General features: G+C 38.4%; 1 protein-coding gene across 1 annotated transcript in view; it reads right to left on the bottom strand.

The window, feature by feature from the left end:
* LOC144630109 (nuclear pore complex protein Nup160-like) overlaps positions 1-26,505 on the bottom strand; it is a 60,768-nt gene that overhangs the window by 25,571 nt on the left and 8,692 nt on the right. Inside the window, exons 8-32 of the mRNA XM_078488397.1 lie at positions 25,635-25,732; positions 25,069-25,159; positions 24,318-24,386; positions 24,123-24,224; positions 23,307-23,411; positions 22,660-22,725; positions 20,558-20,657; positions 17,833-17,894; positions 15,516-15,619; positions 15,240-15,305; positions 14,660-14,760; positions 12,284-12,450; positions 11,002-11,135; positions 9,706-9,773; positions 9,023-9,194; positions 7,691-7,896; positions 6,785-6,867; positions 6,101-6,196; positions 5,469-5,563; positions 4,523-4,619; positions 4,055-4,160; positions 3,622-3,695; positions 3,388-3,480; positions 2,583-2,778; positions 1,833-1,959 (exon numbers count right to left, since the gene is read on the bottom strand). Of these exons, the coding sequence (XP_078344523.1) occupies positions 1,833-1,959; positions 2,583-2,778; positions 3,388-3,480; positions 3,622-3,695; positions 4,055-4,160; positions 4,523-4,619; positions 5,469-5,563; positions 6,101-6,196; positions 6,785-6,867; positions 7,691-7,896; positions 9,023-9,194; positions 9,706-9,773; positions 11,002-11,135; positions 12,284-12,450; positions 14,660-14,760; positions 15,240-15,305; positions 15,516-15,619; positions 17,833-17,894; positions 20,558-20,657; positions 22,660-22,725; positions 23,307-23,411; positions 24,123-24,224; positions 24,318-24,386; positions 25,069-25,159; positions 25,635-25,732 (2,678 nt within the window). The remainder of the gene's footprint in view (positions 1-1,832; positions 1,960-2,582; positions 2,779-3,387; positions 3,481-3,621; positions 3,696-4,054; positions 4,161-4,522; positions 4,620-5,468; positions 5,564-6,100; positions 6,197-6,784; positions 6,868-7,690; positions 7,897-9,022; positions 9,195-9,705; positions 9,774-11,001; positions 11,136-12,283; positions 12,451-14,659; positions 14,761-15,239; positions 15,306-15,515; positions 15,620-17,832; positions 17,895-20,557; positions 20,658-22,659; positions 22,726-23,306; positions 23,412-24,122; positions 24,225-24,317; positions 24,387-25,068; positions 25,160-25,634; positions 25,733-26,505) is intronic.

The raw sequence follows: 26,505 nt of genomic DNA, 5'->3' as shown, positions 1-26,505 counted from the left end.
TCACGCTTTTATAAGAAGGAGTGTAATAAGAAGCGGTGTAATAATTTGTCTTTCAATGTAAATATCAGTTGAAGGGCGTTTGATTAAACCTCTTGTGATTTACTGCGCCTTTTAAGATCGAAATCACCTTACATTTTCCAATGATAATACATCTTTGCCTTGCTTCCTTTATTCATCAAGCATCTTGCTGATGGCCGACAGGATGAAAAAAAAAACACCCATGTCCGAGTCAATATTAGCTCAGCAGTGGTAAAAAGGCAAACTCAAAGACACAAAATTAAATGTCATTAAAAACTGGCGCCCAATAACCGTACTTGATTGTGACTTTGCTATTCTTAGAAACTATGTCATCGAACGAGTGGGCGAGATCGGTAATGCTGTAGCGCGCGATTAACTGATGAGTAAGAATAATTATGTGACCAGAAAATCAAGTTTGACTCAACAGGAAATTGCCGCGTAGACCACAAAACAAAATACTGCCAGGCAGTTAGAAAGGACTTATACAGAGTATAAACGAAAGAGACAGATTATATGTGAGTTCTATTAGATTTAGTAAACAGAAACCTTTAATTCTCAACAAAAGCTGGTGTAAATTTCAAATCGGCATTTGACCTGTATCATATATCGGATATCGGATGTCACGCTACAAGATAACGCAACATTTGTTGAACAAACTCTCAAAACAGAAGTTGTGAGTTACTTTTATTTACGTCAACTTCTTGACAAATTTACTGAAAAGTATTTAAGACCCCCTTTGTGAAACGTCATCGATTATGTATGCATTGCCTGCCGTTTATTATTATATGACGGAAAAAATTACTTCGTTGTAATGAGCTGAGAACAGGAGCATTAATTTCTTTTTTGCACTGCACAGTGAATTTTTAATTTTGCCGGTTGTTGGTAGGGTTTAGGTGAGAGTTGCCAAAGATATTTTCATTTTTTGCTTTAGGAAGCCATATTGTAATTTTGATCATTTTGCAGTTGGCGTTCTGTAGTTCACAGCGGTCAAACGTAAAAATCCAACGCCACTTCCGTACAAGTGTTTCCGGGAAAAGCTTGAAAAGAAAATTTCAAGACACTTGTACGAAAGCTTAGTAAAAAGAGCAGTGACTAACCACATTATGAGTTAAAACTAGGAAGATAACATTTAACAAACTCTCTATACATATTTAGTAGAATTCTACTAGTATACTAATGAAATACTGCAATCTGATTGGCTGAGCTATTGCACACTATCAGCCGTTAGTGTTCAGTGGCTGAAGGTCGTCTACAGAATGTCGACATTTCTCCTTTCTCCGAAGTTTTGGAGGAAGTTTAGAAACATTTTTGGAAGATTCAATTCCCAGGAAGGCTAAAAGAAGGATATTCGCCATTAAAACGTCAAAATTACAGAATAAGCCGATGAGCGTGACTACACAACGTAAAGTTTCAAATCACAATTCAGTCCGCGCGCGCGATTTCGCTTAAGCGTTACGTTCGATGCTAGTTTATATGAAGAAAAACAATTAGAAATCATTGTTAAAAGAAAATGAGTTAGAATTCTACTAAAACAATTAGATCATTTGCTCTCAATTTCTATCACCGAGCTCATAATCTAATTGTTATCAACTATCTCTCGAGCTCATAATCTAATTGTTAAGTAGTATACAAAACTAACCTTTTCAGTAACAGAGGATTACAAAATTTTACACATTTATAAGCAGCAGTTTTAGCGGGAACTGCGCGCGCGCAAGTCAGTGGTGTACTTTGAAGAAGATTCCCGTTTTACATGTACCACATTAATTATAATAATTATTAGTTTGGTCATCAATTACCGCCTAATTAATGCCTACCTTGATGCAAGTCCTTCAAATATCGTTTCCTTTGGTAGGTTAAAGTGGAAAGCCACTGTAAAGGCATTGTCAAACAAACCGGCTTGAGTCAATAATGCAACGCTCTCCTGCGGGGACAGCAAAGGACCTGGAACGAGATCAAGAAACAAACATATCAAATGGTTACTATAACATCATATGATTTTAACTAAACTCCAGTCTTTAAGCAAAAAGCCGATCAGCTTTTCTACCACCCAACGATTCTGCTACTAGTTATTCCAAATAAACGGCACGCAACGCATGCAGAAGCGATGACGCATTCCAGGGGTTCCTGGAAGACAAAGTGCCATGCTGGTGTCTCGCAAAGCAAAATTAAATGCGAATGGACACAGCCAATCCACACTTTTAAGCGCATGTCCACAACCATGCCTAAAGAAAGCACAGCATTTTGGATCTGAGAAGACCTACGGTTCAAAAATACGTAAAAGTAACACTTAACACTACGGCTACAAATAACGATTTTGTGAAGACGCGCGGAAACAACATGACGCTCGTTAACAGTTTCAGTGCTCTAATATAGCAATTTTTAATAAAAATAGACTATTTTTTTTAGGTTTCCAGCGGCATAAATAGAAATTTTGGCTGTTCAAAAATCTGGTTAAATCCGTGACAAAGCCACTTTAAAACGGCAAGGGACTGAAAACGATAATGCTGCTAACGTCTGCACGAAGGCTACGTTAAACCTGTTTTTCCTGTATTTATATTCCAAACCTGTTGCACGTGTCGGATCGGCGTCAACCTTGATAAGTTGTAGTCTGGCGAGAACCAATAGATATTCTCCCTCCAGGTCCCTAATATCCAGCACGGTCACTTTCCTCCGAGGCCTACCCAAATGACCTGGGTAGAGTATGTCTCCTTCCTCGCCTTGCTTTCGTTTTGGAGACATGTTGGGCGGTTCTTCAGATTTCTAAAAGGAGATAAAAATACGACTGTTCAAGATGGTACCTTGTAGTACTGTTTATAATGCTGTACAAGGTGGTTCTAACTTTTCGGTCTGTGGATGAAACCCTAGTGTGTGACCATTCAAAACGAAGCTATTTAGCAGTACTTTTACGTGGTACTGTTTATTATGCTGTACAAGGTGGTTCTAACTTTTCAGTCTGTGGATGAAACCCTAGTGCGTAACCATTCAAGTGAAATCTATTGAGCAGTACTTCCATCAGCATGTGGTACTGTTTATTATGCTGTACAAGGTGGTTCTAACTTTTCAGTCTGTGGATGAAACCCTAATGTGTGACCGTTCAAATGAAAGCTATTGGGCAGTACTTTCATGTGGTACTGTTTATTATGCTGTACAAGGTGGTTCTAACTTTTCGGTCTGTGTATGAAACCCTAGTGTTTGATCATTCAAATAAAAGCTACTGAGCTTTTCTTTCATGTGGTACTGTTTATTTTGCTGAGTACTTTCGTGTGGTACGTGCCATTTGAGCCTATGAGTAAAATACTTAAGTTTAATGGGAGAAAGAGCAAACGGCTTTCTTATTGACAATAAATAGTGTGTTTATTCATGACTTACCCTGGTATTTACCCTGTCCAGAGGCTTTACAATCCAAGCATTTTTCGGATCTACAAGCCGGAGAGCATTCATTGCTGCTAAATAACATTTGGCCTGAAAACACAGAACAGATTTCACAAGAAATCCACAGGATTTATACAAGAAAGTTGCCTTTACAGAGATAGTACACCAATGTGTTTTAGTCAGTCGTTATTTGGTAACTCAACTTACACCTCAGTGAACCCGACCCTCTACCTGTTTTTGCAGACTGTCTAGTCCAGATACTTCTTGTCCCAGTCTCATGGCATGTTCATACATTGCTGACCCAGCTGAAACGTAAAAACATGTACAAACATAACTATCATGATAACAAAACTCTCAGTTCTGATTGGTCCTTAACAAACCCTATTCTTCAGCAAATTGCGAGCAGTGTCTAACAGAAAGATGTCTTTTAACAAATCTTTTTCCCTGCGAATTTTTGCCATAGAAGTCTAAACTCGTTCATAGACTTCACTTCGTCTATCTCCGAGACAACTTTGTCATTTCTCATATAAACGGTTTGCAGCTGTTCGTAAAGAAATGTATGAAAAGCTCTCTAGCCCAGATTGGTTTGGTGGGGAAGGTAACCCTCCAGCCAGATCAATAACTGCTGAATTATCATGTAATGCACGTCGTTCCAAGTTCTCACCTTTTCTATAATTCCCTCTGAACACATGGAAGGCGTACAACAGATCATAGTAACTGTGCGTTGTTATATCCACTGTGCGGGCGTGTGACTCCATGATGTCTACAAACTAAAACACAACATAGGAAAGGCGAGAATTAATTTAAATTAACAATTTCGCTTTTTCCAAAATCCTGAAGTCAAGATTTTGGAAGCCAAAGTTCGGAATTCAAATTTAAGATTTTGGCCTCCAGGATTTTGGAAGTTGTTAACTTTAACTCTATGTCATAACTCCACTTAAGTACTCTGTAACTCTGTTGCTAGTTGAACTAAATTGAAAGTAGTTGAAAATAACTACAAAAATGCAAGTTTCGAATACGAACTTGAACACCCTGATCGTCTGAGTTTGCAAAAAAAAAATTGTCTTTAACATAAAAACCTGACTGGATATCAGTGTGTCACGTTTTTTTTTACAATCACATCTACATTTACCTCATCCTGTAGGTTGATGAAAGGATATTCTATAAGCTGCTGAGTTTGGCCTCTCTCACAGAGAGTTACCATGAGCTTATGGAGGCAAACACGACGTCTGAAAAAAAATCACAAAATAATTCTCACTTGAGACCAACAATTATTAAGAATTTCCAGACCTGGAAAACAACGGAATTAAATATCAGGATTCTTTAAGATTTGCAGAAAGTCTGCATTTGGGCGAAAGTAGGCCATTTCACTGACGTTTGTCCTGGTTTTAATAGCATGAAGCAACCAGGTGTATTTCTACTCCACTTGGATGGGATGCTACTCCATCACAGCTTTACCCCTATGCATTTTTTCAGGCCATTTTAACTCCAGGACCAATAAAAACCCTGTATGCCTCGATTCTGTATGTCTCCATTTGGAAGAAATGGTGGCCTAAATGTAATGGTTAGTGCACTTGACTCCAGATCAAGCTGTCCGGGTTTGAGCCCTGGCTGGGGTCATTGAGTTGTGTTCTTGGGCAAGACACTTTACTCTCATAGTGTCTTTCTCCACCCAGGTGTATAAATGGGTACTGGTAAATTAAATGCTGGGGGTTACCCTGCGATGGACTAGCATCCCATTCAGGGGAGGAGTAAAAATACTCCTAGTCACTTAATGCTACAGAAACTGGGATAAGCTCTGGGGGTATGGGCCACTTGGCTCGACAACAGGCTTTACCTATTTTTTACTTGCATGAGATGCTAGTCCATCACAGGGTTACCCCCAGCATTTTGCCAGGCCATTTAGACTCCAGGACCAATAAAAACCATGTACGTCTCGATACAAAGATCTGAACCTGTTAACTTACACTAATGATTAAGTTTTAACCTCTCTATACCGTTTATGTTACTGAGTCCTCTAAAGGAGCATTAAAGAAAACATATGCAAATTTGTTAAGAGAATTTTGATGTTGACTCACCTGACAGGATTAGGGTTTGTGATCAGAGCATCATACGCAAAGTCATTGTTTCCCAGCTCCAGATGATGTTTGAAAATGTTAGTCCAAAGGTCAGGCTAAAAACCAAAACAGCAAAGATTTCTGGTACATCACTTGTACTAACATGCTATCTACCTCACTACATTGACTTTTAAATCTCTCTCACACATACCCTCTCTAGGTATACTCTTCCTACCCACATCTGCCATCTCTTGGGACATTGCAGGTCACACTCTTCATGGGTGCACCCATCGTTGCCACACCCACCACTAACAATTTCTGGCTAGACCCCCTACTCGATCAAACTGCTTTTGAACACAATCCTGCCTGTCTACATCCCTTCTGGGTACCCTTTTGCGTGACCATACCCCTGAATTTTCTTGAGACACCCTTAGCCTGACTGCACTGTTTTTTAGTACACCCGATCCTGATCACACTATTTCTAGGTATACAACTACAAGACTAACTACACCATTTGGGAGTGCCCCTTTTCCTGTCCACTCCATTCCTAGTTGCAGCCCTGCACAACCACACTATTTCAGAGTCACTACTGTCTGGCCATAGTCTATCTGAGTCAGAAAGCAAACCAAACCCCAGGAGCATGTTATACTTACAATATTTGGATCATCAGGTGCAGCCAAGTCCAGTGCTATGTGAGCCACACGGATGACATAATCACGTGCATCAAACTGCTCAAACAACTTTAACACCTGTGAAGGAAAATCACATTTAATGTCTAATTCAAATGGTAACAGATGTAATGGTATCCATTAATGTTACCACCTTAAAAATACAGCAACTTTCATTTGGTCAAACACAAGGTCAGACAGTAACCAATAACTGCCTTTTGAAGCCATCATTGTTACCTTCTTCATACATTTACATGGGTAATATCACCTATAAAAATGCCTGATGAGTTGAAGGATCCTAGTCATGCAGCCACACCTTGACATCCATGAAATTAGCCATTTTTGATGCCATGGAAATTTTCGAAAATTGTGTTGTGAAGTAAAATCTTATTGTATCACCACAAGTTGTGTACTGGAAGTCTCTTAAATTACCTTAAGCATGTTCACAGTGATCTCTTTCACTTAGACACGCTCCATGTGAAATATATAACCCAAAAAAATCCTGTTTGTCAAAAAAAACGTGTGCTTGACTTAGGTCCTTTAATTTGGTAAGTTGTTGTAAATAAGGAAATAGAGAGGCAACATTGCACGATATTCATATCACTATTAACAGTAGGGAATTTTGTGCCCTTCTGAAGTTAATTTCTGCTTTATTCTACAATTTTTCACCTTAACATAAAACAAGACAAGTAGTGTTGAGACATCTGTGGAGTCACTCTGAAGAATCTTCGTCATGAAAGCATCCTTGTAAGCTAAAATAAAACACAACAAAGACAAACAAGAAAATGTCAAGTGGATGATTCTCTTACTTCTCATAACCTGTAGCTAGACAATGTAATGATCCCAGGGGGGGGGCACTATGTATATTTTTGGGTGGGGATGTGCCGCTGGGGCTTCAAAAGCCTTACCCTATACCAGAACTTGTTCAGCTGATTTTGCAACTCTATATTCTACTAGACACGAAAAAACCCTACCCTATCCCAGACTTGCATTTTTTTAGAACTGTATCACTGTCAATGTTTTAATGGAAAACCATCTATCAACAACGATGCCAGGATGATTTTATTTACATTTAGGAAGCCTCTTTCTCTTCTGAGTTTCTATTCTTATTCTGAACTTAATTCGTCATACCACTGATCAGTTCCCAACAAATGATACCCTGTTCTAGACCCAAACCAGGGCTGCAAATATTTTTTTTCACTTGAAAGGACATATGTCCTACTAAGACACCGTTTGGGTCGGACAAAACAAAATTGTGGTCAGACATTTTTTTATTCATCGTTGCCGTAAAATGATTTATGATCAAAAAATTGTCCAGACATTATGTTAGGCCACACTTGGGATTTCATCGGACATGAGCAAATTTTATGATGACCAACTGTTATTTGCAGCCCTGCAAAACTCTCTGATTTCTATACCCCATCCCAAACTAAACTGCTCAAAAAATTATACCCTTCACAGCAGAATATACCTATATAGCTTATAAATGGCAGTGCCCCCTCCCCCCCTGATACTGATACGGTAAGGAGAAACTTAAAATTGATCGCTCTAGGGACCTAAAATACACTGACTTACCGATTCCTTTTGCAGCCTTCAGGAAGCAGCCAAAGGCCTTGTGATGTTCTCCCAATGCCAAATATGATTGGCCCAAAAGGAAATGCCAAGATGATTGACAAGTGTCACACCAGTAACAAATCAGATGAGCATACTCTTGAATGTGAAGATATTGGCACCTTGATAGCAGGAATTCTGGGAAAATGACACTATGCCTGGTTGGCCAGCTGTTATTAAGTTTGTGTTAAGAACGACCAGATACGGAATTCTCCCTATAAAGTAGTATCGGCTGCTATTTTAAGCACGATTTTGAGAAGCTCAAAACCATATATAGATCACAAGAAACCCAACAATGATGGTTTGTTTTTGTTAAAGGGTAAAGGTCGGAACACACACGTTTTGGTCCCTGTAACTACAGTTGAAGACAGGGCTGCAAATAATTTTTTTCACTTGAAAAGACATATGTCCTACTAAGATGCCATCTTGGTCGGACAAAACAAAATTGTGGTCGTGACATCACCAAAAACAAAAGGCCACCACTTATGATTTATGATGAAAAATTGTCCGGACATCATGTCTGACCACAATTCGGATTTTGTCGGACATGAGCAAATTTTGGTTGGCCAATGTCCGATGACCGACTGTTATTTGCAGCTCTGTCAAGATATCAGGAGTTTGAGTTATCAAGGGTAAAATTAGTAAGAAAACAACCTGTAGGGGAATTGGAAAAGGTTCGAGTTAGCGGGAGGTTCAAGTTATAAAGGGTTCGAGTTATCGAGGTTCAACTGTAGATTTCTTGATAAAAAATGAGAAGTTCACATGATCAAAGGACTTGTCCCTTGGACTAATTGCAAGGGCTTGTCCTCTCTCCTGTGTCCAATCTTAATGGGGGGGATAAAGGTTATTTTGTTAGCCATGATTTTATAGGCCTATCTTTTGGGCATTCAAGGTGAAATGACTAGGTTTTTTTCTCAAACAATATGATCTGCTAAATAACAGAGAGTTGTGATTTACTGTAATAATTATCCATAAAAACAATTTTTTTAGCTTCGCAGGAATTGTGATTTTATCACCATCATCTGTAATTACCACCATGTGAAAGATGATTAGTCTCTTACATATATTTTTAATTGTGTTACTTGGTTGATTTATGATGTGAACTAAGCCCCCAGCTCTAAGAAGTCCTCTCCCTATAAAAGAACCCCCAGATTCCCAGGAGCTTTGAAATAGAGCTTTCTGAGTATCGTACTTTAGGAATACTATGCTCATACCTACTAGAATACTATGCTAACAAAGATGTTCCACACAACCTTTAAGTAAACACCGACTACTTATTCTAGCTAACAAGGATACATCAGATCCACCAGGGTATAAACAGCTTGGTTGAAAAATGTGGACCACAGGAGGGCAGGGTCCTGATCATGCATCTCCTGCGAGGCCTTGAGTTTATAGGCCAGGTGCCTTCTGAGCTGTGCACCTCCAACTCCACTTAGGAAGAGCTCACCAACAGTAAGGGATGGATCATCTAGAAAGCAAAAATACGTGCTATGTAAGTGCACACCAAGTTGACTATTGTTCCGTAGTAGAAACTCAGCCATGTTCTATTGAAAATCTGTGAATCTGATTGGTTCTCACATTATTTTCTATTTACCGATAGAATACGATTGCTCTTGATTTGACTTGCTGCTTATGCAAAACAACCATCAGAAAAGCTATTTACTAGCTACTTTCGGCTCTTTAATTTAGCATACAGGGATTTGAAAATCAGGGATGTCGCTAAGGGTCGGCTGCTGGCTAATTTAACCAGCTGAAATAGAACTTAAATTCAGCTGAAATTTCACATGAAAACAAAGACTTTGGTAAACTTTTAGAGCTGCTAAGGCCAGAAAAGTTCAATGGGCTTGTTGATGAGCCGCCTTAGTGTATTCTTAGCTACATCCCAGCAAAATCTAAACTTATGAAAGGATTCAGAGGTCTGGAAAAATCATTTGTTTACAAAAATTAATTTCCTAACTGACTTTTAAATTACTTCTCACCAAAAATTGCCTTTGGCTCCATTCCATCAGATATTTCAAGAGTTGCTAGCTGTTTTAAGTTGGATTCTCTAGATAAATAAAAACATGAATCAAATGTAAAGAAAACATAATCATACAGTTAAAACCACATACAGTCGAAGCTCTCGTAAGCGGACACCATCAGGACACGAAAAAAGTGTCCGTAACTGGAGCTGGCCACTTACGAGAATGGTTCTAGGGGTGTAGTTGATAGATGGCCGCTTACGGGAGCTTGCCCTGGTAACAATAACCGGACGGACGTGCATGACGACAAAACAAACACTGAAATATGGTACTAAAATCATTGTGACGAATAGCAATGTTAAGTTAATTGATAACAAACAAGTTACAGAGGTTGTTAATAGGTTTTTCTTTGAAGTGTCCACTTACGGGAGTCGTGATCTCTGAAAGTGTCTGCGGCCGCTTACGGGAATGTCCGCTTACGAGAATGTAAAAATACAGAGTTTGTATTGGAGTAAAAACGGGGTTTCAAACAAGGCGCCGTAAGTAGAGCTGTCCGCTTACGAGAGTGTCCGTTAAGAGAGCTTCGACTGTATAACTTTATATCATGTATTTGCTAAGTTTTCAAAACTTTCATTTCAAGATCTTTTGAGGTTGAATGGTCTTTGGCCTCTCACTTATGACAGTTACACCTACCATTTTTATACCACGCTCAAAATAAAAAATAGGACTGCCTTTCTTACTCCCTATTTTTTTGGAGGGGGGGGGGTGGCAATATTCAAGGGATCTCACTCCATTCTTAGGGAGATGCAATATCCCTGGGATTCCCCACCACCCTAGGCTAGAGTGACAGGCAGCAACACCTCTGGGACCATACCCCCATCCAGGGGGAGAGGCAATGCCCCTGGGAAAACATTCCATCCTGGGGGAGAGGTAATATATCTGGGATCTCACCCCATCCTGAGAGACTGACAGTATCCCTGAGACCCTGCCCAATAGGCCATTTCCCAGTTACCCTTTGCCTTTGTCTCAAAAAGAGTCTATGTGCGAAACCATTCAAATGAAAATTAGTTTGATTTGCTTGAAACTCATTTTAATGTGAATGGTTTCACACTTAGACTCGTTTTGAAACAGAGGCAAAGGGCTACTCCGAAATGGCCTACTGGGGGAGACTGAAATAAAACGAAATGCTACTTACTAATGCTATGCCTAGAAACAGGCACATCCAAGTTGCCAGTAGCTTGAAAACATGTCTAATTTTTGCATCCCCCTAGTTTTTACTTGTAAAAAAACATAACTTTGTATACATGTACGTACATGGCACTGGACGGTGTTGGAGTGACGGCTTGTTCCAGGATCCAGTGAAGAGCAAAGTATGACCTCAGTAAATTCACTGTTTTAGGAATGTACACTGACGACACATCCTCTGCTGTCCTGGCATCCAAACCAATCTTAAAAATCAAATAACCATACATTGACTGTAATGATAGTTATGTAAAGTGTATTATGTCCTGTAAATGTTGCTTGTGTTTAAATTTAAGTTAAATTAAAAATAAATGTGGAAAAAGCATAAATGAGTTATAATTTATTCTTTTATTTCAACAAATCAATCATATTTTTTTCATGACCTACAATCCTATAGGTTACAGAAATGATGCCATTAGAATATTTAGAACTCAAGTAAAAAACAGAGACTGAGAGTGGGGTAGAGGGCTTTATTGCTAAGTATTGGATATTAATTTTTTTATATTATATAATTTTTTAATGTCTATATGAATGTAGGCCATAGAAGAATGTGGTTGAATAAAAATAAATTATTATTGTCTTTTCCAGGAACTGTAATTGCACGTAAAATTTAATGCAAAATCAAGCATGCAGGCAGATAAGTTTTTCCTGAATTGTATGGCTTGCAGGAGTTAGTTTCTCTGAAATTTCACCCCAAATTAAACTCTCAACCATTAGGTGTTTAAATTTCCTGCCAGTTATTGTAAAAATCCCAATAATGACTTGATTTTGATTATCATGTTTTCCTACTCTTTTACCTGTTGTGGTTGTTATTCAGTCTTTTTGTAGTTAACATAGAGTGGTTTTACTTAAGTGTCGAAAGTAATTCACATTTGCTTTGATTTGATGCCTAGTGATTGTTCTAAAAAGCTTGTGCCACTTCCACAACCAATCAAAACCAATTGTGACTTGCTTACATATATGTTTCTCACACTTTGTGCCATCTACCGGTACATGTATTTGCTTCAAGTTCTGCTTGGTTCACTGGATTGTCTGTGTCCTTTGTGATTGGCCAGAGTGATTACTTTGGTTTTGGCTTTATGACACTAACGGTACTTTCCATTTGTCAGAATTGGCTTGCCAGACTGGTATATTCGAGAACAGAATTCCATTGTTTATGGTCAGATTTGTCCTGTTAAGTTAGTCAATACATAAATTATATCATACATTGTTATGGTGGAGTTGTGGGAAAATCTTGTGGAAAAAGGCTCATTTCACATTCAAAACCACCAGACCGGCCAGCCAATTCTGACAAATGGAAAGCACCCTAAGTTGAAAACCACTCTGTTGCTTCACAAACTTGACTTTTACATACCTTGTTCACACTAAGCTTTGTTATCAAACTAAGCAGTACAAGAAGATGTTTACACACAGACATTCGTGATGAAACCACTTGGTGGGAAGACATGGGTAGCAGGAAAGAACTCAGCTGGCTGCCGAACAAGTGATGACAGCTCATCAAATGTGATACGTCTGACCAACCTGCAATACAATGGACAACTACATCAGACTACGAGCCTGAGTTTATGAGCAAATAGTTAATGAGTTCACTATCGCTAATAGAAAACGAGGTTGAGTAGAGGCATTTTAGGCATTTTTTAAGTAGTAGGCATTTTTATTTGTAAATTTTATTTTTTAGAGTTTTTTTTCTTTAGCTTTAGTATAAATGCTTTTTAAAGTTTTTATAAATTTTTCTAAAATTTTTAAATTTTTAACATTTTTATATTGTACATAATTTTATTGTCCCAGGGCCCCTATGGATACCAGCCTCGTTGCTGAATGGGCTACCCTGGTAAAATAAAGTTTCTTACTTACTTACTGAGTAGTCTATTTGTTTTAGTAGATGTTGAGGTTCAATGTTATCCTTAGTACAATTTGTTCTGACGTATCACTACCAGAAGTACATGTGTATGTTTTGGAACCAATGTTTAAAAATTACCCAACAGATTACTTTTTCTCAAGAATGCTTGTCACTGACTGAAAATCATCATTTCATCTATTCACAAGGCTTAAAACAAACCACCACATTTCTATCATTGCCCTTATGCCACTCATTGACATTCACATCCTTAAGCAGTACCCAGATTGTTTGTTACATGAACCTTATAATGGCCTAAGCTTTCACGAGTCTCCTGTAGCTCAGTGGTTGAGCATTTGGACTAGTTGTAAACCAGAAGGTCATGGGTTTGAGAAACTTGGAAAATTCTTTTCCAAGTATGCCTGTTTCACTGACTAAAAAATCATCATAATCATTTATAGTGGAGCCCCACAGCGGCCCAAATGGCTGCAGAGCAGAGCCCCATAACCATAGAAAATCCACAGAAATAGGAAAACCATAAATTTAAGTTTTCGTGGTCATCATGGCTAGCCGCATGGCTCGTGGACACGTACGTACGTATGTGTAAGTACATACATACGTTGCGCACTCCAGAAATAGATTAACCCTAACCTCTTCGATACTGGGCATCCACGTTATCGTCAATTGACAGCTGTCAATACAAGGTGTCTACTGACCAGTATCACAGGACCATATTGCAGGCTCAAGTGTATAACTCATCGAGGTAACATGTTTGTTTAAAGTTGACTGTTGACTAGAAAATGGTTTTTCTACTGGATCGCAGGCTCAAGACCTATTTTTTGCGGGCCCAAGAGAGGCCCGCAACCATAATCTTGACAGTGACCAGCGGATTGCGTTTTACGCGTGCGCGCCACGTTAATAATAGGCGAACAGAAACCGGAAGTTGAAAATTTTGTTCTTCCACTAAGAACGATCGGAACGCGAAAAATGTGTCAATCACGATAGTTTGTCGTAACACCGGAAGAGAAAAATCTCTTCTCCAAGAACGACAAGAATGCGAAAAATGAGTCAATCTCTCAGCAGTTTGTCACATAAGATCTACGCTTCTGTCACATGGAAGATTGCAAACATTACAATTTGTAGACGTTGTTTTATAGGTGCTGCTTTTGAGAAAATTTGCTGTGATTATATCACAGATAAAACAACGGCAAAGCGAATGATTCCAGCAACGGGTTATTCTCGAGGAATTCGTTATAACACTGACAACATAGCGAGTTTATCAACCGAGGAAAATCGCATCTCAATTCACACCACGTGCTCGACTACACTTCACAATCAACTGTCAATCAAAAAACAACTCTGACTGGTTCGCGGCCGGTTCGTGGCAATTATTAAAGCGTGACGCGTTGCTCGGAATAATTGTCTTTAATTTTGTCCAGTGATTTTTCATTAATCGCGCCACGTTAACAAAAGGCAAGCACAACATAGCGAGTTTACCGACTGAGAAAAAACACATCTCAGTTCACAACGAGTGCTCGATTACACTTCACAAAACTGTGTAATCAACAACATAGATTGGTTCGCTGCAATAGGAAATGATAAAAACATGCATTCCTTGCGTGACGCGTTACTCGGAATACCATTGTCTTTTGTCCATTTTATCATTTATTTATCGACACTGCCATCTAACATTACGCACTCTCGTACCAGTCAGTGCCTTTCAGTTCTAAGTGCGTCAAGGCCCGCACTTTCTAACCTGTGGTTACCACTAGTTTAATATGTCTATGGTCAGTGAATTCAGATTTGCATAAAGGGCAAAGAAAATTACTCAGGAGCTACGCTTTTAGGCCTTGTAAATCTATTTAATAGCTCTTTTTACAACTGAAAGCTTACCGGCCTCATCACCACTTGCATCATCTTTTATGATGCCTTGACTGTCTAAACCATGAAGTAGAAAATCCAGACTCTGGAAAAGGTTGTTAACCTTGTGTAAACTGAAAAAAAAATCAACAGAAATCCATGTTACTATGAGTTTATCTCTGAAAACACATCATTACATCTTGTTTGGGTTTTTTATTTATTTATTTATTTGTTTTTATTAAAACAATATAAATAATTATATTCTTGGCATTTCCTCTCTAAGAGCAAGAGAGATTGTGTCATTGGCAAAAAATTATAATAATTATTTTGCACATCACAATTTTTGCACAATACAATTAAATGACAGCTGTTGCAGCAAATATAGCTAAAAACAACAAGATAATATCAACTATTGTGTAAGTAAATAAATTGAGAAAAACTTTTTATAACATCACAGCAAAACTGACCAATCAGTTTCAACGGACCAGACTTATAACATCATCGACTGACAAACAGCTTTGACTTGACCCTGAAGATGACTTCTGCTCAGGTTGTGGTATGCTCAGACTTGGTTAGAAGATTTTAAGGGAAGTTATACATGGATCACACATACCTTGTTTCTAGTTCCTGGGCAAATTCAAACAACCCATGTGTATCTACATCCTGCTGTTCTTCATCACTAAAATTTAATCAAAAAAAGTGACATTAGTTGAAGTGCATGTACAAGTGACATTATAAGAAGAAAGATATCTATGTGTTTTTTGAGTAGCAAAACACCCAGTCAATGCATGCTACAGAAACTGTGGTAAGCCTCAATGGTCTGGGCCATAATGGCACAAATACAGACTTTCAGTTGCCTTTTTTTAATTTTTTTCCGGTTGTTCCTTACCTCACATTCGTCAGAAGGGAAATAGCAATCTGTTCAGCAGTTAATGCAGGATTCAGCTGATACTTCACATCATTCTCAAGTGCTGATAAATGCTCTGAAGTCAGCTAAATACAACAATTTGAACAAAACATTACAGTAAGCAAATTGAAAGTCACCCTGCGAGCAGAGCCCTTTCTTTTCCACTGATATACTTGAGAAGAAAGGGCTCTGCAAGAATCGTGTCAAATCTTTGTTGAGCATGAGCGAGGTTTAAGCGATGCTTTCACGTTTAGCTTGCGCGAGGACCACTTAATTTTGGCATGCACGCGCGGAAGGACGTATACAAAACATGGACCCGGGTCCATGGACCACCCCTGTGGACCCGGTCCATGGACCACCTTGTGGACCCGGTCCATGGACCACCCCTGTGGACCACCCCTAATTTTCGAAAGAAAATCAATTGACGGCAGGTACCCAAAACAACGAAATGAAACCACCGAAACGAAACGACCAAAACAAGCTAAACCACCAAAACGAATCCGCCGAAACAACTGAAACAGTAATCTCGTTCCCGCATCTCGCGGGTAGACGAAGCCGGAAGGCGAGATCTGACCAAGTAAGAAAATTCAATTTTTTTGATTGGCTCTTTCAAAGCATGGCTGTCACAGCGCTAAAATTTGAACGTGCGATGTGGCCCCAAGGGAATTCAATGTCTGTATTTTATGCAAATTATAGATCATGCACGCAATCATAATATATTCATTTTTGGTACGTTTCGTTGTTTACAGTCGGCCTCAAAAGACAAGAAGATTTCGTTTTAGTTCTTTGTAGCATTATAAATCTATTTCAAAAGAATAACGATGTTTAAAAACAGAGAATCTGCCGTAAGAATATTTACGTTTGATTACGTGACCGGATCAAATTTGCATAAAATCTAGACATGTCTCAGACATTGCATGTAACCGCCGAATGTACAGTTTTTTTAAATCAAATATTGTCAATATTTTTACCCGACCTAAAGCCTTCATAATTGCCTTTTGCTTAGTAAAATACTCTGCTAGACAACAAGACAAAATCACCGAAACAAGCAAAACCTTTACCAGCTAACCGTAAACAGACTAACCGGAGTCCTAGTTGAATATGTTTCGTTTCGCTCGTTTCAACCGTTTCGGCGGTTTCGTTTTGGTCGTTTCAGTGGTTTCGCTAATTTGGTTTTGTTTCATTTCGTTGTTTTGTGTTTTAGTACCTGCCGTCAATTCATACCCTGTCCCCATTCTACACTTTGATTTTCTTTCGAAAATTAGGGGTGGTCCACAGGGGTGGTCCATGGACCGGGTCCACAAGGTGGTCCATGGACCGGGTCCACAGGGGTGGTCCATGGACCCGGGTCCATGTTTTGTATACGTCCCGCGCGGAATGGCGAGACGGATCGCACATGACAGTGTGAACAAAGTGTTTGTTTTACAACTTCTTTTCTTCAAAGAGCGTCTGAATTCCTTCAGTCAAAACACGTCAAGCATCGCTTGAGGTCGCATTTGTGACTTTATGGTAGAGATGTGCGATTTTAACCATGAAATTTCCTCTCAGTTTGCGAAAAAATGAGATCTTAAATGATCCACAAGCTGTGCGCGCACAAACGGTAGCAGATGATGAGAGCAATCGTCAGCTCTAGTGCTTTCGAGAGCGTACTGGGGGCTCCGACTTGACCTTCAGTTTTTCCAAAAAATTAATGCCCGCACAGCAAAAACCGGTTTAATCCGAACTGACCATCCCAAACTTTGGGGCTCGGAAACTTCAAAGAAATGACACGATTTATGCAAAGCCTCTTTCTACTTCCCAAATCTCAAGAGGCTCTGCTCGCAGGGTGACTGAAAGTAAGAAATGTACCATAAAATTCCTGCAGTAATGAGGCCTCTTGCTTACATCTATAAGCCCTCACAGTTGCATGCCTGTCTTTTCGCTGACAACAAAATTGTCCTGGTTTTAGGCTCCCCTGTATATACACCCCCTTACCCATGCAAGTTACAGATATTTTTTTTGGTCTGAGAAACATGTGATGTGCCTTTTCGTTTGAAAATTGAGTATGTTTTTACAAAATGAAACCTCAAGACTATACAGGAAATGGGTGTTGAAGCAGAATTCAAATATTGGTGTTCAGGACTAAAAAAGGGTAGGAAAGTCACAAGATAAATTTTGGTTTGATATAGTGTAAGGGTTTCAAGAACAAGACAACATACTTTCACCCCCAGCTTAGGAGCTGCGAGACACTGCGGTTATCATGATCATTATTTATGATGATGATTGCATTATAATAAAATAATTTTACTGACTACTTTACCTGATGTGAGACCATTTTGATGACATTACACAAATCTATAAATGATGTCTTCATGGTTTTATCTACAAACATTTAGAATAATACAAAATATGTATTATGCATTTGTAAATGTATATAATGTAAAGGTAATGTTCTATGAGATGATTTTTATGCTCATTCATGCAGCGTGCCGCGGCGTGCCGCGAAGCACGCAATGAATGAGGATATTAGAGTGATACAGATGTTGACGGAAGTTGTGCGTGTACAAAAATTGTGTGGACGAAAGTAATACAGATGTTGACGGAAGTTGTGCGTGGACACAAAATGTGTGGACGGAAGTTGTAGACCGGAAGTAATTTTACATGCTACCCCTCCCTGCTTAGTAACATCAAAAATAACTTTCATGAAGTTCAGGTACAAAGGTTAAAAGCTATGAAACCATTGTATGGTGTAATAAATAAATTTACATCAAATCACAATTTTGGAACTTCTAAAAAGTGCAACGTGAATCAAGAAGCTAAAATGTTGTCACCTTGGGGGACCCTAAACGGGTTTATTTAAACATGCGGTGATACACGCAATCAAGTCCGTCGTGGCAGACGGAAGTAATAAAAAAAGCAGCTATTTCAAACAAGGAATAGGGTTTCGTTTTCAAAAGCAAAGTAATTTATTCTCTATTCCCTTGTTAGTGACATTTCCCCTAAGGCACGATCGAAAATTAACGACTTGCATTGAGTGTTTTTTTCCGGTCACACAATGTGATCCGTAACGCACGTTACCAAGTTAGATGTTAAAAGATATATTTATAAACACTGTTGACGTACATTTATTTTGGTTCATGGTACGTGTAAACATACATGTCGGCGTGTTCGCCAACTGAGCCAAAGAAAACGAGAATGAAAGTCGTGGAAAACTCCGGCAACAACTGAGGATGTCACGAGCCAAAGTACGGTCTGTTTAAGCCCGTAAAATGGTAAAACATTCCTTTAGCTCGTTCATGCTGCGGAGCACGCAATAAACAAGATAATTAAAATCAACCAAATCTGGACGAAGTTGTAGAGCGTGGGCATAAAATAAGGGTTCGACAAAAACCTCAACCCCCTAAAATGACCAAATAACCCAATAGGAGCAGTTGAGTACATTTTCTTTATTTTATTGAACAGAAGGTGAAATTTTATTTTGTTAAGCGTTATTTTTATCTCCATGCAATCATGATGTCTTTGGAGCACTTAATTCTAAGCCACCTACTAGTGTAACACAACAACGCGTACCTTAGGTAGTCACGTTCCACTTGGGCTCGTATCGTGTTCTTACTTTGTTTGACTTTCCCAAGAAAATCACCTACACACCATTTCTTTTACTCTACATTCGCGTTTTTGAATTATTTCTTGCCAATGTTTTAGCTGCTTCAGTGCTAATTAAATCAACTATTAGCAATTATAGTGTATTTCGTAGTTATGTCGCAATTTTACAATTTCCGCCATTTGATCAGATACATGACAGGAGTGTCTTCATTTCATTTTTTACACAATCCTCCTATAGCTTGAGCACCAACAAATGGTTTATTTTATGTTGTAAAGGTACAGATTTTGTTATTACTTCGTCATGCTTTATGGGAATAGGTACAGTGAAAGCTGAAATGGTAAATGTCTTATTTTACAGTCACCCAGATTATGTGAAGGATGTTACACTCTGGGGGTAATTCTAGTAAAGAGGAACGAACCCTGGTTTTTATGATAATGCAAAACGACCAGAACATCTACCAGGAAAGGGAAAAAAGAATTATGGCACTAGGTCAGGGTAGTGAAAGAGGTAGCAGTGCTCCTCCCATAGCCCCTTCATCTCTCTTCTCGCCGATCTTCATTATGACTGAGTTGCAGACATTCATTTACAATGTATCTTAAGTAAGATAAAAGACGCCTTGAAACCCCAAAGATAACATATTAGCACTAGTGGTGGTCTCACCATCCTTCTTGCCCAACTGTTGGATTTTAGGGGTTTGTGTGTGAGGCTATGGCCAACTTAATAAAACTAATCCAATTAAAACTAATTCAAGAAGGCTATGGCAATCCAAACAATTACCTTTTAAAGATTTTCTTCAATGATTAAGAATTGGCTATTCCAACTTGGCCCCTGCTATTTCGAACTGTTACATATCTCCCTTTAGAACGGTTTACATTCAGTTTATTTAAAAACCCAAGAAAACATGAATGAGCTGGCTCAAGAGCCCTTTGATTAATGCAGCATTGTTGTGTTAAAAATCAATGTCATGTATCATGGGATGCTGGACGATTTTTAATGCAACATTTTTTGTGCCAACATGTGGCAGGTTTTCAACTGCTTTCAACATTTCAACATTACACTGGAAATTGTCTCGTTTAACATACATGTATGGTTGCTGTAACAGTGTTGCGTTGATAGTTTTCAGGACTGTGTAACACGGATTAAACATCACTGTTAACAATCATCATCCGAATCGTCTTGTAAAACATCACCTTGATAAATCCTTGCAGAAAATTTGCAATTATTAAAGAAATTGAAAGAAAAAAGCCAGAAAAAAATTCTGGCTTCCAGGAGATTTGAACCTACAACCTCTGTGATACTGGTGGGACGCTCTACCAACTGAGCTATGAAGCCACTAATTGGAAGCAAGGTCAGTTGTGAGTTCAAAATTAATAGGAACTCACAATTATTGATCTAAAGGATTAAGAATTAAACTAAGTCATAAAAGCAACATAGTACACACCCAGAGATGGTTCTGTGGCAAGAAGTGAGACATCCAGCGACTCCACAGAAAGATGAAGCTGTTCAAACAGTTCACAAGGTCTGAAGAATGACAGCATATCCTACAAAGGAAGAAATCTGTCATGTACTACCAAAAAAAATAACTGATGTTAATAATGTTTAAAGCTAGGTTCATCCGGATCCACAGCAGAATAAAGCCCTCTTCCACCAATCTTCAATATTTTTTATCATTGGTTAAACATTTCTCTTCCAGTAATTATCCCTCAAGCCCTACAGTGTCCCCCCCCCCCTACACACACACACACACCTTGATAGAGAGTGACCCCTAGCTACAATCCTAGACAAAAGTCCTGGGAATGGTCACTGAGCACTATTTCTTTAAGTGTCCCATGGATTTTTGTCTAGGATTGTATTTGTGTGCGAAAAAATCGGGATTGTCTTTGTGTCCGAAAGAAAGTTGTATAGGTTTAAAATATGTTTGTTCTAGCAGTTATTTGCACAAATGTTTGTGAACAGTTACAGCATGTAACAAGAAAGCTCTATTTTGAGCTCTTTTTCAAGCCACAAAGTGTAGTTGATGGAATCCGTTCCTTGGGAGAAACTGACTGTTTTTTCTCTTGCGTTCTTTTGTGGGTCTTTGAGCGCCCAAATACAAGCTTTGCGAACTCTTTTCAGTATAACATTGTACACTAATGTCAGGGATCGTTACTGCTTTCCATTTTAATTATTCTTTGGCAAGAAACAGCGCCTAAGTGTTCAAAAATATCATATTTCCTCTCAGAACTGTAAGTACCCTGAACAGTGCTCAACCGGAAATGTGACAGTACTCGCAAGATTCTTTGAGCTAAAATATTTAGAACATGCTCATTTTCATTGGGTTTTCATCTCAGCATATCAAGAATAGTGTATTCAATGCCATGGCGTTCAATAGTTGTAACTGGTTCTTCGTTTAATCACTTTTTTAACAGTACTCACTCGTAAACCAAGAGTAGAATAATTAGCATATATTATTTATTTCAACGCTTGTGCACTGAGTACTGTGAGAAATTGAGCAAAACGTTAAGCATCATTTATGAATACTTCATAAAGGGTTCCTATTTGAATAGTCAATCGGTCTAGCTGCGTTTGACGCATATATTTATGAGCTAGGGCATAAAAAAGCGGAAAACAAGTGGTGAGTACTGTTGTGAGAAATGTTAGCGTATCTCATTAACTCATAACAACAGAACAGTGGCACTTATCTTCGTGTCAAATTTCAGCTGAACAGACATGTTCAATTATTAACAGCCAAAAGAATGGTTTCTTTTCAATGACAAAAAAGAAATTTGTCTGTTTGAGAGGAAAAATCACTGTAGAAACCCTGCCAAGGTTGTTTTGTTGCGATAAAGATATCGTTTTGGGGGCTTCCCGACAGTCCTCATGTCTGATGAAGGCAATATATTTATCACTATTGACTCGAATCTGTTCAAAAAGTGATGAGTTAATCGATTTTGTCACAAAACACTGCCATCTTTATACAAAGATACAGTTAGAGCGACCAAAAATCCAAATAAGCCCTGTTTATGTGGCCTTTTTTTAATAATTCACCCACCCCTCCCCCCTTATTTTCTGATGTCACGTGTCACGTCTTTGATGCTGTGGACCTACATTTCCATTAAAACCATTGATATTTCACTGAAATAATACCTGTGCAATCGCGTTATAACCAAAAATAGCGAGTTCAGTACCGAGCTCACAAATACAATCCTAGACAAAAGTCCTGGGACACTTAACCAATTCGACGAAAAATTGACATTGTATTGACCTCCCCCTCCCCACCCCCAATTCAATGTTGGTTTCTATCCATAATACCGTGGGACAATATCTCAACATTGTTTTGGGGGGAAAGGGGGGCTCGGAAAATTAAACAATGAGTTCTTAATGCAAAGGGAATGGTCACTGAGCACTATTTCTTTAAGTGTCCCATGGATTTTTGTCTAGGATTGTAGTTTGGGACTGGGCAAGCAATGTATATCAAAATGAAAAGACTTCACTCTCTATCACTAAATTAAAATGATTTAAATATAATGATAAAAATAAAATAAAGAAGCTAACAGGATTTACCTTTTTAACTAAACAGACTAATCCTGTATTGCCATCAACAAAAATTCCCATGGCTTTACTTCCAACCTGGGGAAAGAAAAAGGAAAAGATGATGTAAATCAGAGTGATGAGGCTGTGAAGCTAACACCCTCACCCTGATGTTTCAACAGTTCAACGAGGCTCATTGAACTGTTGAAACATCAGTAACCAATAATAAATTGTTGTAATTTTTTCAAGGGGGGGGGGGGGGTCCATATGTATAATTTGAAAACTTCCTTTTTAAGATGTAAATTTTAATGTATTTTTATTTGAGCATCTTAAATAAACATTAAGTAAACATAACAATCTTTTTCAAGACTACTCTTCAGTGCTTGATAAAAACTTGAATTCAGCTTGCCCTTCGGACAAACAATTCTCAAATTTTGTTTGCCCAAGGCAGTTGCGTGCTTGTCTTAGTTTACTTTTTTGCAATTTAGTCGGCACACAACTTGCCTGGGCCCTTGCCCATTTGGCAAGTGGGTATGTTAAGTTACTTGTCAGTGTCCTACGGGAAAATATACTTGTCCCAGATGACCAAGTGGGACAGCACCTTTTTTTTAGCCCTGCTCATGACTAATGACAATTTTGCTGATGAAGAAATTATACTAAGAATACTAAGTCAGTCTTACTTGATGGTACTGAACAACATAGCTGTAGAACTTGGCCCAACACTGCAGCTGAAGATCATTATACTCATCATGAAGCATCTCATAATCTGGAGCTGACACCTGAATCTAAGCATACATAAGTTTAAGTCAGGCAAAAGTGTCCTATACTGCCAGAGCTTATCCTGGTTTCCGTAGCATTATGTGACTAAGAGTATCTACTCCCCCTGGATGAGATTTTAGCCCTTTGCAGCATTACCCCCCAGTATTAAATTTGCTGGTACCCATTTATACACCTGGGTGGAGAGAGGCACTGTACGTGAGAGTTAAGTGTCTTACCTAGGAACACAACATACATGTAACCAATCACTCAATCCAGAGTCCAGCACCTGTAACCATTTCGCTGCCATGCCACCCACATTCAAAGAAACATACATACATGTAGCAGCCAGATTTTAAAGAAATTCTAAGGGTTTTTTAATTTCATGTACTGAATTTATTACAATTTAAGTAGAAATGAGGTTTCAGAGTGAAGAGGGGGCAGACAGGGGAGCAGGAACTCTATGGTAGGTGGTAGAAGAGAGGGCGGAAACTGGGAACAATAATTATTAAGAAAAATCTTACATTGGGTAATATTTTGTAATAGAAAAAGCACAAAGATGTGGGAACCACTAACAAAGGGGTGGAACAGGAAGTAAAAGGTGCAGGAAGTGGAAAGTTTATAGCCCCCCCCCCCCCCTTCCCGTCCACCCCCTAAACTTCAGAAGGGACCATTAACAGTCCTTTATAAGGATATGATATCTATTACAGTGTTCATTATAATTTATCATTAGCACCAACCTCAGAGTCAATAAGGTTGATAACAGCTTGTTTCAGATCTCTCCTCGAAACATTTTCATCCAAATTGCTGCCAAAATTCGAAACTGGTAAATGACGGTAGATCTGTAGAAATAGAACAAAGTTATTATCATTAACTGAACATGTATTCTTAATGAAAACAGAGATCTCTTGTTTTAAGAAAACTGAACAAGTTACCTGCATGGCTTTTAGAATGGAATGACTTGAAAACCTTCCAGGGTAGAACAGCTGCTCCAGAAAGACTTCCTAAGTAAAGCATTACATGGATATAATTTACAAAACTATCCATTTCATAAACACATCCAAATCATGTAATTTTCACACTGACTTGTACAGTCAAATGTTTCTAAATAATAACCACAAAATTCAACTATTTGGCTACAGGTACAATAATTAGGACCACTTTTTGCTAATATAAATAGCTTTAGCCAAGCCTAGAAGTGGAGCTTCCCAGTTATTTACTTTGCCCTTTATTTAAATTGGAGTTTAGTGACCATAGACAGAAAAAAAGGACTTGAGCCTGAGATCCAATGGAAAACCATGACCTGGTCAGTGGACAACTTCAAAAAACATGCGACCTTGATGAGCCCACAATATGGTCATGTGATACTGGTCAGCAGATACCTAATTTTGTCAGCTGTCAAATATTGCTCATTGAACATGGATGTCCAATATCAAAGATGTTAACCTATTTCTGGAGTACAGCTGAGATGTTGCATGACATTGATGTACATTGTACGTAGGGTGCAGGCACCCGCATCTGTGCATGCATGATTCTCCAATGTCTATGGTTATGAGGCTCTGCTTTGTGGCTCTTTGGGTCGCTGGGGAGCTCTGCTATAATTTAGAATAACCCACTTGCACTTGTCTGAGCCAATCAGAATCCAGTATTTTGTAATGTATGAAATAACACAATAAATAAACTCACTCTTGGCTCTTTGTAGGGTGGTACTAAAACTTCAGAATTCTCTATTGGTTCAAGGAATGCTCTTGTCCAACCAGACTGGTGTGAGTCCAAACTGCAAGATAATATTTAACCAAGTTCAAAATATTAATTCTCCTTACAGCTAAACACATACCGATATATTCATTTTAGTAACAATTCTGAGAATTTATTAGTTCACAATGAATTCCAATTTATTTCTTTACATTTTAAGTAACTTATAAAACTTCACACTCCAGCAAAAATAATTATGCACAGACTGAATTATCTTTTTGAAACTTGCAGCTGTGTACATGTTGTGGTTTAAATTTTTCTGTGGTTTATAATTAATTTCAAACCAGTTTAGTTTTTATTTTTCATTGTCTCATATTCATTATCATATCTGAAACAAAAGGAAATAAATATCAAACTGGTTTGAAAAATTTAAACCAAAGATAAAATTAATTTAAACCACAACATACACACACTGATTAGTGCATTCAACTTCAAGTTTTCAAAGTCACGTAACAGTGACTGCCACTCTTTTATTACATGTTGCGGAGTTTTCTTACTTTTCAGTGGGTGTAAAATAAACCATTGTCTCTCCTTCTGTACTTGTCCATACTGTCCAGATATGAGAGGCAGTGATGGTGAAGTCTACCAAATTTTCCTATTTTAATACAAAATACAGTCATGACAAAAATGGTTCCAAAGTCCATAGTCCAGTAGAGTGCAAAAGAAAATTGAAAATAAAAATGTAAATAAATAGTATTAAGTGGTCAGAGAGTAACTTTTAAGTTTGTCAGCTAAAAATACAATAATTAAAAATGAAAAAAAGAGAGAGTGATGGAGGTCCAGAAATCATTTTCATCCCCATAGCCGCTTGTCCCTCTTAGCCGTCAAAGCCTGTGCACGTGAAACAAGTGGCTCTAGGAACACATGATTTGATTAGCTAGGGCGTTTCAAATCTATACATGTAGCTAATCAAATCAACCATTTTAAACTCTCGTAAAACAAACTAATGATTTTAAAACAGTTTATTTGATTGTCCAGGGCTACCATTAAGGGCCATAACCCACAGCACCTGTCATAGCTGAATTCACTCAATGTTACAGGTGAAAATGTTGATTGGTGTTACGTTACATACTACTTATTAACCGAGAGTGAGGTCATTACAGGGGAATCTCAGACCGAGGCCTTGATGTATTGACCGAGCGATAGCGAGGTCAATACATCAAGGTCAAGGTCTGAGATTCCCCTGTAATGACCGAACGGACGAGGTTAATAAGTTATTTATTATATGGCCTTTAAGCACTATTCAAAAGAAGAGTATAATCAAGGGAAAAAACACTGGAGGTAAAACTTGCTCTCGCTCTCTGTGGCTCTCTTCGTCGCTCATACTAAAGAAGTATCGGTATGCTTATATTTTTCTTTAAGTTATTG

The sequence above is a fragment of the Oculina patagonica genome, chromosome 11, assembly GCF_052425735.1.
Source record: "Oculina patagonica isolate OP01 chromosome 11, crgOcupat, whole genome shotgun sequence".
In the NCBI taxonomy this organism is placed as follows: domain Eukaryota; kingdom Metazoa; phylum Cnidaria; class Anthozoa; order Scleractinia; family Oculinidae; genus Oculina; species Oculina patagonica.
Note: the sequence above shows the minus strand (reverse complement) of the source record. Positions and strands in the feature narration are given on the sequence as shown.